Source organism: Myodes glareolus, chromosome 18 (assembly GCF_982192425.1).
Source record: "Myodes glareolus chromosome 18, mMyoGla1.1, whole genome shotgun sequence".
NCBI classification, from domain to species: Eukaryota; Metazoa; Chordata; class Mammalia; order Rodentia; family Cricetidae; genus Myodes; species Myodes glareolus.
Window position 1 is genome coordinate 11,246,766 of NC_142043.1, and position 17,024 is coordinate 11,263,789.

The window sequence follows — 17,024 nt, forward strand, 5'->3', positions numbered from 1 at the left end:
AAAAAGGAAGTCACTATGATTGTATGTGTTTGTCTTGGTTTAATTTTTACTGCTGTGTTAAAGCACCACAACCAAAAGCAATTTAGGGAGGAAAGGGTTTATTTCATTAACAGCTTTTTAGGGACGTCGGGAGAAAAACTCAAGGCAGGAACTGAGGCAGAGGCTGTGGAGAAACTCTGCTTACAGGCCAGGCCTCCTCTACATGGCTGCTTCAGTCTGCTTGCTTTTTTTCTTTTTCTCTGTGTGGTCCTGGCTGTCCTAGAACTCGCTTTGTAGACCAGGCTGGTCTCAACTCAGAGATCCATCTGCCTCTGCCTTGCCAGGGCTGGGATCAAAGGTGTGCACTGCCATGCCTGGCCTCAGCCTACTTTCTTATACCACTTGCGACCACATGCCCAGGGGTGGCACCACCACAGTGAGCTTGGCCCTCCTATATCGATCCTCCATCAGTCAGGACAATGCTCGCCTAAAGAAAGGTACAAGACCATTGTCCTACAGTATACTTGTGTCAAGTTTGCATAAAAACTAGCTGGTATGATGGATATTTCTCTTAAGACATAGAATAGATTGTTTTTCTTCAGTTGAAATTTTTCAGGTAAAGAATAACCATCTAGGATTTATTTTTATTTTATGTGTATAGGTGGAGTTTCTTTCCTCTTTTTTTTTTTTTAATGATAAATGAACTGAGACTTTTATTTCAAAATTTGATTCTGTATAGTGTTCTGCCCTGCAGGCTGGAAGAGAGCACAATATCCCATTGTAAATGGTTGTGAGCCACCATGTGGTTGCTGGGAATTGAACTCAGGACCTCTGGATGAGCAGCCAGTGCTCTTAACTGCTGAGCTATCTGTCCCGTCCCCAAGAATTTTACTTTTTAACTTTTAAAAGTATTTTATTTTATGGGTGTGGGTATTTGGCCTGTATTTATGTATATGTTCCTGGAAGCTCACAGAGGCCAGAACAGGATAAGATTCCTTGGAGGTGGAGTTATGGGTGGTTGTGAGCTGCCATATGGGCGCGGGGATCCTCTGGAGAGCAGACAGTGCTCTTAACCTCTGAATCATCTCTCCAGCCTTTTTTGTTTTGTTTTGTTTTGTTTTGTTTTTTTGTTTTTTTTTTGTTTGTTTGTTTTTCGAGACAGTTTCTCTACGTAACAGCCCTGGCTGTCCTGTAACTTGCTTTGTAGACCAGGCTGGCCTTGAACTCAGAGATGTTCGCCTTCCTATTCCTTCTGAGTGCTGGGGTTAAAGGTGTGCACCTCCACTGCCTGGCATGTTCCTAACTTGTTCAGCCATCTTTCCATTCCTGTGGTTTTTTTATGTTGTTGTAGCCAACCTGTCCCCCGAGTCATCACTGGAATTGAAGGCCCATCTGCCCTCAGGAGTGGGTGATCCGGAGGAAGAGGCTCACACCTGGTGCTGGTCAGGAGAGTGGGCTGTCTTTGGAGTCAGACCTGATACTCTGGATATAGGCAAATCAGGCAGGCTGTGTACTTAGGAGGGCTGTGAGCTGTGTGATTAGGAGGACCCAGCAATTCAGGAGGAGTCAGTCATCCCGGGACTCTTAAGACCAAAGCAAGTGTTGTGTGTTTGAGGGACTTCCTACATGGAATGAACTTGAGACACAGCTGAATCAGTGTGCTCCCTGATCCCAGCATTCTGGAGGCAGAGGCAGGCGGATATCTCTGAGTTGGAGGCCACCCTGGTCTACAAGAGCTGGTTCCAGGACAGGCTCCAAAGCTATAGAGAAACCCTGTCTCGAACCCCCCCCCCAAAATAGCATCATATGTATATGTATGTATGTGTGTGTATGGATATATTGCTAGATGGTGTGTGCCCACTGCTGGTGAGCAGTGAGTGAGCCGCGCTGTGCTCCTGGGGCAGTGGCAGTGCTGGAAAGTGAGGCATAGCCTCGCCTGTGGACAGTGTGAGCAGGCTTGCTACTGGAGCCCAGAGGGACAAAGCATTGGCACTTCACCACTAGCTGAAGTGCATACTCTGGGTGTGCCCCATACTCTTGTAATCCCAGCACTTGGGAGGCTGAGATGAGTTTGAGGTTAGCCTAGGGTATGTAAGTAAGTTCTAGGGCAGCCTGGACTAATGTTGCAAAGTTGTGTCCAAAAAAACCAAAAAAATATGATTTGGGCCATTAAACAGCCATGATATCAGGACTGAAGAGATGGCTCAATAGTTCAGAGCACTGGCTGCTTTTCCAGAGGACCTGGATTTAATTCTCAGCACCCACATGGCAGCTCACACCTGTCTGCAACTCCAGTTCCAGGACTTCTGACACCCTCACACAGACACTCTTGTGGGCAAAACATGAATGGATATAAAAATAAAATGTTATATATTTAAAAAGGCATGAACTCTGCTATGGAGGACGCTCCCAGGTGATAAATGACAATAACCCCCATGTACCCTGAACCCAATAATGTTCTGGCCTTTCTGGGCAGTCATGGGCTAACAACAGATCAGAGGTATCATGGGACCAGGGCAGCAAAACAAGATAGCCCTCTAGTCTGCTAGAGCTCAGTCCCTACCCTGCTCCCTCATGCCTTTTCTTGTTTCTTCATTCCGAATATTCTCTCTCCCAAACCCTGGCTTCCATCCCAAGTCTGTTCTGGGTCACATGAAGTTCCTTCTGTTTGGCCTTTGTGCCCCCCTCACCTCCTGGCTCTTCCTCATCCCCCACCTCCACCCCCGTTCTCTCACTTTTCCCTGTCACTGTTGATCTTCAAGGGCCAGAGACTGCTTTCTCCTCTGTACCCCTGCTAAAACGGGTCTGCCTCTGGCAAGGGGTTTTTCTAGACTTCTTCTCTGGTCCAATGTGGGTGTGGCCAGGGTAGCCAATCCTGGAAGTATAGGCTTGCCCTGGGGGCTAGCTAGAGGCAGGAGCCCAAGGGCAATTTGTGCAGCTCTGTTTGACTGGAGGGGGGGGGGGGTCCTGTAAAGAGGGCAGGCAGCTGCAGAACGGCTTGTGAGGAGCAGAGAGAAGCTCCAGTTCCTTCCGGGTCCTGAGCCGTCAGTGGAAGACGGTCAAGTTTTGGGGTACTCACAAAGGTGTTTTACCTTTTCACCCTCAGGGAATGGCTGTAGTTGGCCCTGGGAAACAGTAGCTAAACCAGATGTGGGGGGCTGGCAGGGCCTTCCTTGTGTTAAAGCTTCCATCTGTTTCTTGCCAAGATCCTTTAGCCACTCCTCCCCAGCTCTACAGATGAGGAAATGGAGCCTTATTTGGTAACCTGCCCAAATTACAAAGCATGTGACCTAGTGGGCCAAGTCAGTATCTGTCTGACCATACCCTCTGAGCAGAAATGGAGATCCATTCTTGGCTGTTGAATAATGCCCCCCGCCCTGGGCACGCCTGATAACTTTCTTTGCCCTCCAATCCACCTTCCTCACCTTAACGAGACTCCTGATATGTCAGAATACTGTCAGAATACTGCCTGAATGCCGGAGGACTTCTTCCCATCAACTAGACACTCACCCCACTCACCTGTCTCTGGCAGTCACCACACAAGTCAGATCATCAAATTCCCAGGTTTTATTTTCTGTAGAAAGTCCAGCCTTACCTACTCTGGACCCCATTGCCAAGGCTACCGGAACGTGGAGAAGCTCTGGGTACCAGTGCAGGAAGCATAAGGGACACCCCGGGAGCGGATTTGCAGGGTGTGGAAGGTGAGGGGTGGATTGGGGCCTGACGAGCCAGGGTTCAGGGACTCGGTGTGCGGCTCCATCACAGTTATAGGGACCGCATAGAACAGCATCTGCGGCCGGTCGTCATGGCGTCTCAGTGTGCCCTTGCCCAGGAGGTGCAGGATGCAGGAGAGGACATCCGTGCTGCTGCACACAGCTCCCTTGCCAAGGCTACTGACCAAGCCCCTGGGAGGACACGGGCCTTTCTGCCATGCTTCCAGCACCTGAGATCAGAGAGGAAATAACAGGTCAAAACCACAGAGCCATCTGTCCTCCGTGCGAGTCACATACCCCTAGGACTGATCATCCCTAGCAGATCAAGGGTGGCACCTCATGGCCATACCAACTCTGCTTACCAGACAGACAAGTTGGTCGATGTGCAAACCTTCATCCCCATGAGCCTTGAGAATTCGGACAACAAGGCAATTTAGAAGATTCCTTCTCTTCTCCAAGTTCCGGCCCTCTTCATCTTCAGCTTTCAGGTACGTCTGAGGTGGGATGAGCCACACATTGCCCCTCCTTGGCCTGGGTTCCTCACTGTCGTCTCGAATCTTGAGCACCCCTGAAATAAACATTGGTCACTTGGTTGGGGAGGGCCCTGAGAAGGCTGTCCCTGGCTCAGAGCTGTCTTCTTTGACGCCGAGTGCATACCTCCTGGTACATCTTTCTGCTCCTGAAGGTCCAAGGGGCCTCTTGAGGAGGTGAGGGGCCCAATTGCCCGATTAAGCACATCTGGAGGGAGCTCCGAGAGCGCCAGCAGGCTCTCCACAGACACCACCTGAGAAGATGTGGAAAGCACTCAGGGTCTCCCCAGTGGTGAACTGGGGACGATGGGGGCAAAGGAATGGAAGATGGGGCATTCACAAAGTGAATAAGATGGGACAGGCCACCTTTAGGTCATTGAAATACAGCAGCAGCCACATCTGCACTGTGGACACATGGAGAATCTGGTCACCAAACTGCACTTCTGCCCGGCCCTGCCAGGTCCACTGCAATCGTCTCTGTTCACCTTTCTCTGAGATTGGGTGGCTCTGACCTGGAGAAGTGCCAGGGGAGGGGACGGAAGAGAGGGGGAGGGGCCATGGACCATCAGTCAAGCTTTGCCTTGCTGATCTCTGCAGTGTGCAACCCCAGGCAGGCCTTCTGCGAATGGTAGCTCCTCATCTCAGCTTCCCTTAACTTAAGAGCCCTGGGTGTCAAGGTGCCAGTTCGTGCCAGTCTGTGCCAAGCAGGTTTATTTGTTTTAGAGACAAAGTCCCTGAGTTAGGGAGGCTTGTCCTGCTTGTCTGGGACTCCTGAAGATCCCTCTCTTCACCTTCTGCTGCTGCCCAGTGTAGAGTCTCATCTGAGTGCATGTGAAATTGTGGGAGGAGCACACGCCCACTCTTATGTTCTGTTTTTGAGACAGGGTCTCTCTACGTAGCTCTGGCTGGCCCAGAACTCACTATGCAGATCAGGCTAGACTCAAACTCTTAGAGATCTATTTGATTCTGCCTCCAGAGTTCTGGGATTAATGGTGTACTCCATCATGCCTGGCCACACACGCACTCTTAAAACCCTTTTTTGTGGCCTGTCTTAAAAGACTTCTTCCTCTATCTCCCTAATTCCCACAGATGTTTCTGGGGTCTGGATTCCTCCATTTTTCCTCATATCCATCCTGTCCCCATAAGGGAATCTTCTCTCTTCTATCCTGTACCCCCTGCCACAATGGCATGCTGGGATGCCACGTTTATAGCCACATAGGCTTCTAGCTTCAGCACCTACCCCAACTCTAGGTCCCTTTAATAGCCTACCCTGTCCCCAAAGCTCAGCCTTCTTCCCAGTTGCTTACTCTTGCTGTAGAAGTTGGAGTAGTGGTTTAAGGTCCCCTTCAGGTATGAGGGCAGGCATGTTGTAGGATTGAGCATGTGGCAGATGGAGGTGACAGGCCAGTAGCGTGGAGACAGGACAAGCACACACACTTCCGGCATTGTCCCTTCATAATAGAGCTCCTCCTCCCCCTCCTCCCCTTCTTCCTCCTCTTCCTCCTCCTCCTCTTCTGCCATAGCCACAGCTGCTGTCTCCCTAGCGGCATCTTCCTTCTCGCTCTTCTGTTCTTTGCCACTGTCCTCATGGGCCACCTGAAAGGAAATAAAGTTCACAAATGCAGAAGGCCTCCTCCTTCCTCAGCCCCGCTCGCCCCTTCCCCGAACACACCTGTATCTTCTTCTCCGTGTCTTCCAGCTTCAGGAGCTCCTGATCGAGCTGCTGGAGCTGGTAAACATGGAACTGGCGCTGCAGCTCCTCTGAGATGCTCAGGCTCTGCAGCATCAGCTGGGGGAGGCGATTGGGGAAGCAGAGGCCGATCTGCTCCATTACAGCCCCCTCTAGCCAGCTTGAGCCTACGCTCAGGAGACGGTCAGCCATGTAATGCCTGCAGCACACACAGTCGGGCCAGGTCTCAGTGGGGCCAGCTTGGCCCAGGTTTTCACTCTTGCCTGCCTGTATCTCAGACTCAGGCCCTGTGAGCTGGCCCGCCCTCCCCCCAGCAGACAACCTGCCTCCTCCATATCCCACTCAACAGATCTAAACTCACTTGTAGTAATGCTCAAAGGTGGTGGCTATCTCCAGGCTAGAGAAAATCAGGACAGACTCCAGGCACCGCTGCAACTGTGCCAACATCTCCATTCCCCGGGCTCCACCCATCCGACTGCCTTGGATCCGCTGGTCAATGTGCCGAGCAAACTGCTCAGTCACCTGCGTGGAGCGCACAGGAAAACCACGAGTGAGTCGGTGATGAGTGAGAAGGGCCGAGAAGGCAGGCCGGATGAGCACCTGCACCACCGCTCAGCCTTCACCCTCTCAGGAGCTGCTGGGGTGGAATCAGGATGAAGAAGCACAGGTATAACAGCACGTGCCTGAAATCCCAGCACTCAAACAAGCAGGAGGAGCAGGGGTTTGAAGTCATTCTCTTTTTTTGGTTTTTCGAGATAGGGTTTCTCTGTGGAGCTTTGGAGTCAGTTCTGGAACTTGCTTTGTAGACCTGGCTGGCCTTTGCCTCCTGAGTGCTGGGATTAAAGGTGTGTGCCACCATCGCCTGGCTCTAAGTCATTCTTAGGCTACATAAGTGAATTTAAGGTTAGCCTGGGCTACATGGACCTTTGAAAATGCTGGGTGTGGTAGCTCACATATTTAATCCTAATACTTGGAATATAAAGACAGGTTGACCTCTGAGTTCAAGGCCAGGACCAGAGGTACAAGTTGAGACTCTATCATCTATCCATCTATCTACCTACCTTCCTATCTATTCATCCATCTATCTCTCTACCTATCTCTCTCTCTCTCTCTCTCTCTCTCTCTCCATCCATCCATCTATCCCTCTATTGCTCATATATCTTAACATGGTACATGTAATGATTTTTTTCCTAGTTTTCAATATATGGCCATATACAACTACTGCTGATCACAGCATCCAGACTGAGGTGGTCCACTTTGAGGAGGCGGGAGAAAGCTTGAGAGGAAGAGAAGCGGGTGAGGTATGGGAGGAACTTACATGGGCAGCTCTGAGGAACGGGAGCCTCAGCAAGGCATCAGCACAGCCATTCTGCATCGCTAGCAAGAAAGCAGCTCGTGGCCCAAACAGTTCAGAGCTCGACTTCTGCAGCTTATAAAAAAGCTCGCAATAGCGTGGCACAAAGTCATCGTCCCTCCAGGATGAGGTCAGAAAGTTGTTCACCTGAAAGGAAGGGGCAGGAGCATGAAGGGACAGCCAAAATGGTGCTGTGACAGTGCCCCGCCCCCAACTCCACACTTGTTGCGGCCCACCTGTTCCTCTACCACAGCCCGCCAGCAGCGGGTCAGGTTTCTCATGATGCTGCTCGGAAGGCCCCGAGTGGCCAAGGAGCTCCAGTCATGGCTTCTATTTCTGCCCTCTAAGGAGACAGAAAAGTGGCAGAGTCATGACAGACCCTCAACTCCCTAAGGACAAGTCCTGCAGGCCTTTCCCAACAGGCTGTCCCTCAAAGTGACGTTCCTGGATGGTGTGGCAAATGGAAGATGGGCAGACTGAGCTTGTAGGCATGAAGGGGGACAATCTCGGAGCTCAAGGGCTGGGGGAGGCTCCTGCTGGGATCCGAGCACTCACTGGGCTGAGGGATAGCCACCACTGGAGCTGCGGCTTCACACGGCTCCACGTGAACCAGCAAGTGGGTGAGACGGCGAACCCGGGAGGAGAAAGCCGCCGCGCGGCTCTGGGGGTTGTGGGCGGCGTCCCGGCACTCCAGGTACTGATCCAGCAGCCACCCCAGGGAGCTGGTGCTGTCCTCGTCTGGAGGAAAAACAAAGCAAAGGATGGCTTGTCTCTGGGAAAGAGGAGACGTCGAGCTGAACAAGGGACGGGAATGGGAGCAGTCCTGGCTGGAAAGAAAGGGAACAAAGGTGACAACAGCCTAAGGGCAAAGCCGAAGCCAGGTGTTTCTCTAGAGAGGAGGAGCTGATGGTTTGCCCTGCGGTGGGCGGTACTGTGGGGTGGTTACCGGGAGAGGTGATGTTCTGCACCAGCGGGCTGACCAGGGCCTCCCAGCAGGTCTTGCCCAGTGCTTGGGCGGCCTCGACATCAGGGAGGAAGCGATCAGCAAAATTCTGCTCCTGGCGTAGAGCCCCATTTAGTCTGGGGAGAAGAAGGAGGTGCAGGCCTTCTGGCTTACATTACTCAGTGTGCATCCTAGCAACCAGCCCAGCTCCCAACTCTGTATTCCAGAAGAGCCCTGGCCTGCCAGGGGACGCCACTCCAGCACTCAGAAGTGTCTCTTCACAACAGCCCCACACCTCAGAAGGCTTTGACCACCCCAAGCCCTAGACTAGACCTATCTCATGACATCCAAAGAACCTCACCTAAAATTCATTCCCCGAACCTGACCTTCCACACAGACACACGTGCAAGGTCTTGCGTACCTAGAACTCAGGTGCAGGAGGCTCCGGCGGTCCTCTGCTATGTCCTGGCTCCATGCTTGTGCCCGAACCATGTAGAAGAGGCGGGTGTGCCGGCACAGTTGCTCCCGAAATACTGGCCAGAAGGTGGGCTTGGGGCCCAGGACCTCCAGTCCCCGGATGCGTGTGTCAATGCCGCCCTGTTGCACACGAGACCTGTTTTTGCTGGCCCCACACCCTCCTTGAGATAGGCTGGGTAGGTTACACTTCAAGCTTCACCCCTTGAGCGACCCCAGGCCCAGGCTCAAGATCTATAGAGGAATCAGGGTTCAGGGCTGGTGTGAGGTAGTTTGGTGATAGAGACCTAGGTTTTATCCTCATGTGCTGAGGCTCAGAGACCTGTACCCAGGAGCCACTCCCCACACCCCAGTCCCACCTGCTGACAGCGCTTTATGCGGATCTGGATGATGGGCCAAAATCGTGTCAAGTTCTCCAGAAGGATTACCCGGCTGGCATACGGCATCACGTTCACCTGGTGAGTGGCAGAGAGGGCTGTCACCTCCATGTGTGTAGATGAAACTGCTAAGAACAACCACATGAGCTCTACCCTCTTGCCAGATCAGTCCCTTCTCCACCCCGGGGACACGGGGCTCCTGACAAAGGCTTTAACGCCATTCCCACTGCTCCATGGCTAATGCCATCACACAGGCTCAAGGATGCCAGATTCCAGTCTGGATGGGGCACGTGATGGGTAGGAGGAGTTAGGAGTTTAGAATCAGGCAGGAGGAGAGATCCTGCAAAGGGTGGGCAATGGCATAGGGATCCCTACCGCATTGAGTTCCATGTTAACAGAGTTGATGTTGTCACCCCCGTACACCACCACGAAGGCTGGCATGTAGCTGGAGTCCTCACCAGCCACCAGGAGAGTCAGCTGCCTGGGAGGGGGGGGAAGAAGAACCGATAGGAACTGGACCCTGTCATGTCTGCACTCAAGCCCAAGTGGCCCAGGCAAGATGGTTTTGCGTGGGAGCTCAGTACCTGATGAGGACACCCTGGCGCATGTGCAAGGTGATGGAGTGAGAGCCAGCACTGCCGCTGGACTCCCAGTAGGTCTTGGGATTGCGGTCTGTCAGCTTGCTGGCCCGGTGTGGGTTGGAGGACACCTCCATTTTCTCCCAGTACTTGTCTTTCTTCATTTCCTCACTGGAGCCTGGGAAGCAGTGGGAAGAGTGGGAAGGTCTCAGTCAGGTCGGTATAGAGGGGAGCATGGCTGACGATAAACAGTTCAGAGACAGACACTAACCCTGGCACAGATATCTGAGGAACACATCAAAGAAAGGGATTTGGATGGGCCGGTGGGTTCGTCTGTGGTCTTCAATCTGGCCCAGGACCATCTGGAGCCGGAACAGCGGAGAAAGGTGCGTGGAGGGACAAGAGACTCACGCAAACGCAGGTGGAGGAAAGGTGAAACAGTAAGGGAACAGATGTCCCCAGGCTTGCTCAAGCCTCTTTCTACCCCCCGACCCCTTCCTGCAGCCATCGCTCAGGATCTATGTTCTTAAGCAGCTCAGTACCGCGACTTCACCCTGCCCTTTCCCCTGACCTGAATACAGCCACCCAGGATGTTTGTGGTGAGTTTCCGGTAGAGGTGGGCATGCTTCTCACACTTGAACACCATGTCCCGCAGCTCCTGCGCCAACTCCAGTTTCCCTAGGTGCTTCTCCAGGGCCTTGGAGATGGCGTCTCTGGCTCCCAGCTGGTTTAGTATCACCGCATAGTCCCGGCTCGCCGAGGTCAGGCGGTGCAGGAAAAAGATGAGTTCCTGGAGTACCTGGGAGGGGGCGCGAGGGAGCGGAGGATGAAGAGCGGAGTGCGGGCAACGGGCTACGTGGACGGCTGTGGTGGTACAGGCCCACTCTGTGCTGGGGGTTGAGCAAGGCAGAGTGTGGCAGAAAATGACAGTATAGGAGAGGCACAAAAGTCAGGTGGAGTTAGAGAATCAAGTTACAAACCCGGGGGAAGAGCCTGCTCGCCCCCTGCCCGCCCCGTTCTGGCCCAGTGAGTGTGGGGAACAGGTCCAGAGAGCCCTAGGTTCTTTTGATTTAGGTGTGGCTCCCGAACCAGCTGTTCTTGGGCTTGCAGATGCTAGGCCCCAGCCTGGATGCTTTAGGGGGCTGGAAGGAAACGGAGAAGACCTGAACTGTGGACCCTCAGTAATAATTCTGGCTTGGAAACCGATGACTTGGGGCGCTCACTAACACCACGACCTCTGACCTTCTGAAGTCTTCTATACCCAGAACTTTCTGTAGAAAATTCTGCCTCCTTCACTCCCCTTCCTCTTTTAAAAGTTTATTTATGTGTGTGATGGTTTGCCTGCATGTATATATGACTCTGTGTGTCTGGTCCCGTGAAACTATAGAGTTACAGATGGCTGTGAACTGCCATGTTGGTGCTGGGAACTGAACCTGGGTCCTCCACAAAAGCAACAAGTGCTCTCAACCTCAGAGTCATCTCTCCTGCCCCTTCCCCTTCCTCTTAAAGGCCTGGCTGAAAAGGAGCCTCTGGAGCTCTTGTTTCTGTTTGCACAAGGAAGCACAGGACGGGCGCACAGATTAATACAGGTGTGTTACCAGCAGGAGTGTGGTGGGGGACACTGAGAAAACAAAAATGAGGTGAAAGTCAGCATTCTCAATGAATACCTTGTTTTATTTTGATTTGTGAGCTTTGTGAATGTATTACCTATTTAAAAAGATAAAATTTTATTTTAAAGGCAAAATTTAACCCAAGAGCACAAAGGTTCTGTTGTGCCTCCAGGTCTCGCCCGAGAGGGCTGCCTCACTGCTGTCTTCCCCCTGCCAGCACCTCTCCAGAGTGGGACAGGCTTACCTCTCGGTCAGTATTGGGGGACCGAAGGCAGGCCATGCAGGCGTCCATGGCCTCGTGCCAGGGTAGCAGCAGCGCCTCAGGGAAGGTCACCAGCTGCGACAGGATTCTAAGGGGCGACAGGAGTGGGAAAGCAGACATACAGAGTTGGCCCGAGGTGCTCCTGTTCCCAAGCCTGCTCCTCCCAGCCCCTCACCTCAGCACAGCCAGGTGCAAGGCCTTGTTGGTGGCCGGCGTGTCCAGGCTCTGCATCAGCGCCAGGAAGGGCTGCGGCTGCCGCTGAAGCTGCAGCAGGCATGGTTTGACCTCGTCTTCCTGGGGAGTCTCAGAGCTCAGAGCTCGCTCCAGTTCCACAAGGAGCTTCCCGGATGGGCCCAAGCCCTCCACCAGATGCTGCAGAGCAGGGCTGGCACTCTGAGACGGGGGTTCTTTGGCTACAGGAACAGGGGTACGGTAAGAATTGGCCAGTTCCCAGTACCCGTGTCAGGCAGCTTGTGACCACCTGTAACTCCAGCTCCAAGTATCCGACACCCTCATTTGACTTCCGAGGATACCTGTGCTCACATGTACAACCCCCCCATATACATATAACTAGGAATAAAATCTTACAGAAACAAAACCTGGACAGGGCAATTCATGCCTGTAATTCCAGGACCGAATAGGTGGAGATGGGTACCACCTGGGCTTTGCTGACCAGCTAACCTATTTGGCAAGAACCAGGGAAGAAAAAGAAAGAAAGAAAAAAAAAAAGAAAAAGAAAAAGAGGAGGCTGGCACTGGAGAGATATGGATCAATGGTTAAGAATACTGGCTGTTCTTCCAGAGGATCCAGGTTCAATTCCCAGCACTCACGTAGCAGCTCACAGCCATCTTTGGAACTTCAACCCCAGGAGATCCGATGCCCTCTTCTGGCCGTGGTGATCACTGCGTGCATATCGTACACAGACGCAGTGTATACTAAGAAGTTTGTTTTGTTTTGTTGTTTGCTTGGTATTTTTTGAGACAGGGTTTCTGTGTAGCCCTGGCTATCCTGGAACTCACTCTGTAGAACAGGCTGGCCTCAAACTCAGAGATTTGCTTGCCTCTGCCTCCTGAGTGCTGGGATTAAAGGCACGTGCCACCCCCTTTCCTGGCTAAAATAAAATAAAAAAAAATAGAAAGCTAAATGGTAGCTGAGTAATAACATCTGTAGTTGTACTTTTGTGTGTACACACACACACACACACACACACACTCGCACGCATGGGATTCTGGGTAGGATATGTCTTTCACACAAGATGGCACAACGGTTGGCAGAAACACCCTTGCGAGGACACCTTCCTGAAGGCACCCACCTTCTGCACCAGCCACACCTTCAGATTGCTGAGGCCGGGCCGCAGCTTTGAACAGGAATACATCTTGCTGGGCATCTAGCAGACATGGGTAGCCTAGCTGTCCTGCCAGGGCTTCGGGGCCATACTTCCTGTAGATGTAGCAGTTGAACAGGTCCCTCAGGGCACTGTCATCAAGTTGCTGAGGCAGAGAGAGCAGAAGGTCCTGGGCCAGTTCAATGGGTACGGTCAGCTCAGGTAGGATCTCATCGTGCAGAATATGCTATGGGGAGAAAGTTACCTGCAGGTCGCTGAATGGACAGATGCTGCAAGGCACATTGTAGGAATGGGGATGTCTATACACACGTCCGCCACTCTGAATCTTAGCACTGGCTCCCGCCAACACTTGCATCTCCAAACACTCCGGACTCCTCCCCTGTGCCTTCCTGATGCTGTCTGACCTGGACTTCCCTACCCACGCTTTCCCAGACCTGCTGGGACCCCGCTGAGAAGTGCCTACCTCCCCATCCACGTTGTCCTGCAGGAGCTGCACAACTTGCTGACGGTCCGCTGCACTTAACTTCTTGATGAAAAAGAGGAGCTCCCACCACTCAGCCTGAGTCAGGTGCTCACTCTCTTCTGTGTCTTCCTCCTCAGGCACCACATAAGGCAGAGCAAAGAGCTCAGTTATGGGCTTCCAGCGCCTGGAGGGCGGGGCTGTGAAAACGGGGCGTGGCCATGTCACTGCCCACCCACCTAGAACACTGCTTCCCTGCTCAGAACTGACCCCTCCCAGAGCTCACCTACACCCAGTGTGCCACTGACCACTGCCCCCTGGTACTCAGCAGTCTCAGCCACAACCTCAATGTCTTCCTCAAAGCCCAGGATCTCGAGCATGTGCCAGTGTACCCAATAGGTATGGCCTGTTGACTCCCACAGCACCTGGAGAGTAGGGGGAAAAGAGGGAAGAAGAAGAGCGACTGATGGACTGAGGCCCCACAATGAGGCCCACAGTCCATAACGTAAGCACCTTGCAACAGCCAAACACTGGTATACGGAATATAGACAACCTCAATTCTTCTGTGCTCATTCTCCACCTATTCTAATTTTATACAATCTTTCAGATTGGCTTCAACATTGCTATGTAGCCAAGGCTGGCCTTGAACTCCTGATCTTCCTGTCTCTACTTTCCCAGTCCTGGGATTACAAACCTGTGTTTCCGTGCCTGGCTCCTCTCTCTGATACTACATGACTCTATGCCTCCATCTAGCCCCAAACGGCTTATCTTCCTGATTCTGACCTATCAGTTTCTTCCTGGGTCTGAACCTCCTATACCCACATATCCCAAGCTCTTCAAGTAGCTCTCCCTTTCAACTATTGACCCCTTTGCCCTTTAGATCTTAACTGAGCTAGCTTATAAGAGCCCCCTGAACAGAAGCTATGCCCTACCCAGAGTAAATCTTTTGTCCCACTACGGGGAAGCCCTCACCTGCGCAGGGGGCACACCACTGTTGCTCTGTCGGAACACGCCCTCATCCCCGGCAGTGATCTCTTCGTAATTTTCCAGCATCCGTACCCGCATCCCAGGCTGCAGCATGTCCCGCACATACAAGGCATAGGTATTGCCACTTGCGAACTCAGTGCGGGGGCGAAACCGCCTTGACCTCCTGACAAGCTGGGTGTGGGTGTGGGTGTGGGAGAACGCTGAGCTGGCATCTGTGGGCTGAGGCTGGAAAATGGAAGAGGGGGACCGTGCCAACCTCCCTGGTCTGCTGAAGGCCCAGTCCCAGCGCATGGCCTGCACCAGTTCAGAGATCAGAGTGCCCATGGCCATACTGAATTCCAGTTCCAGCCGACCCCTTCCTGCATTTGACTCCTTGGGAACAGAGTTGTTCTGGGCTCCTTTCTCCCCGGCACTGCCATTCAGCTGGTCCAGGAGGAAGGTGACGTGCAAGTAGCGTTTCACCAGGGAGAAGAGCAACCGTCCTGGGACCTGCAGGATACACTTTGAGCCTCACCCGTGTCTCCATCTGTTGTCCCTCTTTCCACAGCATCCTCTGTGACAAGTGCACAGCTCCCACTACCCCATACCCTCACAAGATACCTGCGGTAACTGAACACCCTCAAAGGACATGGGGTGTTCGGCAAGGGTAGCCTGCGCAAAGAGTGCCAGCAGCGCGCAGCGGCTGTCAAAATCCAGGTGTTTCTCAATGGCCTCTTGTTGGCTCAATGACAGAAGGATCTGCGTCCGGGTCCCTGGAACCCACACTTCCAATCAGAAACAGCGCCCTAGTTTTCTTCTTAATAACAACCCTTTGCCAGCGCTCATCGGGAATGACATATTTTGTTGATTTGCTTTTAGAGCCAAAGTTTACTATCACTCTCTCTCTCTCTCTCTTACACACACACACACACACACACACACACACACACACAATGCAAAGTCTAAGTTTTTCTTTTGCATAAAAAGCTAATGACTACGTTCTTGCTTAGTAAGTCCCCCCCGCACACACATTCCCCCAACTCCTCCCCCGACTTTTTTACTTCCAACTTAAAGTGAAGAACAACAGAACCATTTACGTACTGATGAGGTCAGAAGCTCCTGTCACAGTGTCCTGTGAATCCCTGAGCCGACCCAGACCCTCTCCTGTTCTCCCTTCCTCCCCAAACTGCCCCTCACCAGCGTCGTGGGAGGACAGGGCTTGTATCATCCGGCCTGCACTCCAGCGGATCTGATAATCCGGACTTCTCAACATGTGCATGAGCAAGTCCAGGACTCTGGGGTCTTTGAAGACTCCAGTAAGGGGCTCGATACTGGCATAAGCACTGAGTACGTGGACAGTGTGAAGGAGAGGGGCAGGAGGAGCGGTGTCCACACACTCCTGCAGCTGACGAAGGGCCCTCTGAATCAAGGATTTCACGTCTGTCTCCATCTCCCCCAGCACAGATTTGTCGAGGGTCCCAGCCTCTGCAGACTCCTGGGAAGGTCCGATGACTTGGCCATCCTCGCCCAGCATCTTGTGGCAGTTGGCGTAGATCTCATCGTCAGACATCCATAGCAAGATATGCTCAGCCTTGCAGTCCACTTGACTAGAGTCCCCGTCCCCATCATCTCCGCGCCTGAGGACAAGCCAGCGGATCTGGTACTCGGGGTGCCCATCATGGCCTACCCGCTGGCGGATCAATTCATCCGGATATGCATGCAAGCCAGGTCCCAGGGGCACCCTGAATTCCCTGTAGCGGAGTTCCCCCACCATCCTGGCACCTGAGACACACAAGGAAGAGAGAAAAGGCAAGCTAGATTCAGACTGGAGGTCAGAAAACCAAGGACTTCGGGGAGTTGAGGAGCAAATGAAGCAACAGCTGTTAGCCCGGGTGGGGTAACGTTGGGCCTGCTTCAGGCTGGGTGAGACCAGGACTGGGCAGAACACTGCGGAGATTGTTCTTCAAGAACAAATCTCGGAGCTGAAAGGTCTCCAAGCCTTGCGGCCTCGAGTGGGTTGGTTCGGAGGAATGACCGGAGGGGCAGTGGTACAGGGCAATGTTGGATTTACAAATGAGCCCAAGATCCTGGGACAGATAAAGGTAACCTAGAGAAAGGGGTGTGTGAAGGCACAGGACTGAGTCAGAGTGGAATGCAATCTCTAAATTTAAGCACTGTGTTGTGAGTCCCAAAGGCAAGAGCACTGACGGTGAAGTAGCCATCAGCAAAGCATGATGGACTGGGAGAAGGGGTAGGAATGGAGACATTCATGAACACAACAACTGTAGAAAGAGGGGCTGGGGAAAGACGCGAGGTCAGGGGAAAGGTGCACCTGGGGTCCGATGGGTAAGGGGCACAGGGCTTGGTGGATGATAAGATAGGGAGCGGTCGCGGCGGGATAGGATGGGGTGGGGGTGGGGGTTAGGCCCAATACAGGAGAGTCCTAAAGCATGGTGGAGGAAGGGACGAGAGGCTCCGCGGGCGAGCGATCGGAAGCCCAGAATAGGGGCAGGGGCCGCGGTGGGGCTCTAGCCACCTCAGAAGTCCGCCGGGATCCTGGCGCGAAGCCTGTCCTTTGCAGAGCTAGGGACGCACGGCACACGATGGCGGCTGCGGCGCTGGTGAAGCCTTGGGCCCCGCCTGGGCCCCCTGAAGGGGTCTAGGCGCAGAGGAGGGGGCGTGCCTCTGCAGGAGGCAGGCGGGCAGAGGGCGGGGCCTACGGGGACTTCGCGGCGGCGCCGGC

At 53.1% G+C, this 17,024-nt stretch overlaps 1 protein-coding gene across 2 annotated transcripts; it reads right to left on the reverse strand.

The window, feature by feature from the left end:
• Positions 1–3,531: 3,531 nt before the first annotated feature.
• Positions 3,532–16,984, reverse strand: Cul7 (cullin 7). Of its 2 annotated transcripts, none has more exons than XM_048445316.3 (26): positions 16,818–16,984; positions 15,383–16,063; positions 14,903–15,054; positions 14,288–14,791; positions 13,602–13,740; positions 13,319–13,515; positions 12,823–13,081; positions 11,686–11,923; positions 11,493–11,598; positions 10,210–10,437; positions 9,910–10,000; positions 9,645–9,816; positions 9,436–9,541; positions 9,043–9,138; positions 8,631–8,806; positions 8,213–8,346; positions 7,822–8,004; positions 7,503–7,609; positions 7,231–7,413; positions 6,274–6,434; positions 5,895–6,111; positions 5,530–5,818; positions 4,589–4,734; positions 4,350–4,476; positions 4,055–4,260; positions 3,532–3,922 (listed from the first exon to the last, which is right to left on the reverse strand). In XM_048445316.3, the coding sequence occupies exons 2-26, from the start codon at positions 16,053–16,055 to the stop codon at positions 3,599–3,601; spliced, it is 5,214 nt and encodes a 1,737-aa protein (XP_048301273.3). In that variant the 5' UTR covers positions 16,056–16,063; positions 16,818–16,984; the 3' UTR covers positions 3,532–3,598. The 2 variants fall into 2 exon arrangements, with proteins under 2 accessions (XP_048301273.3, XP_048301274.3); XM_048445317.3 differs by having other exon boundaries at positions 15,479–16,063; positions 16,818–16,983.
• Positions 16,985–17,024: the final 40 nt, after the last annotated feature.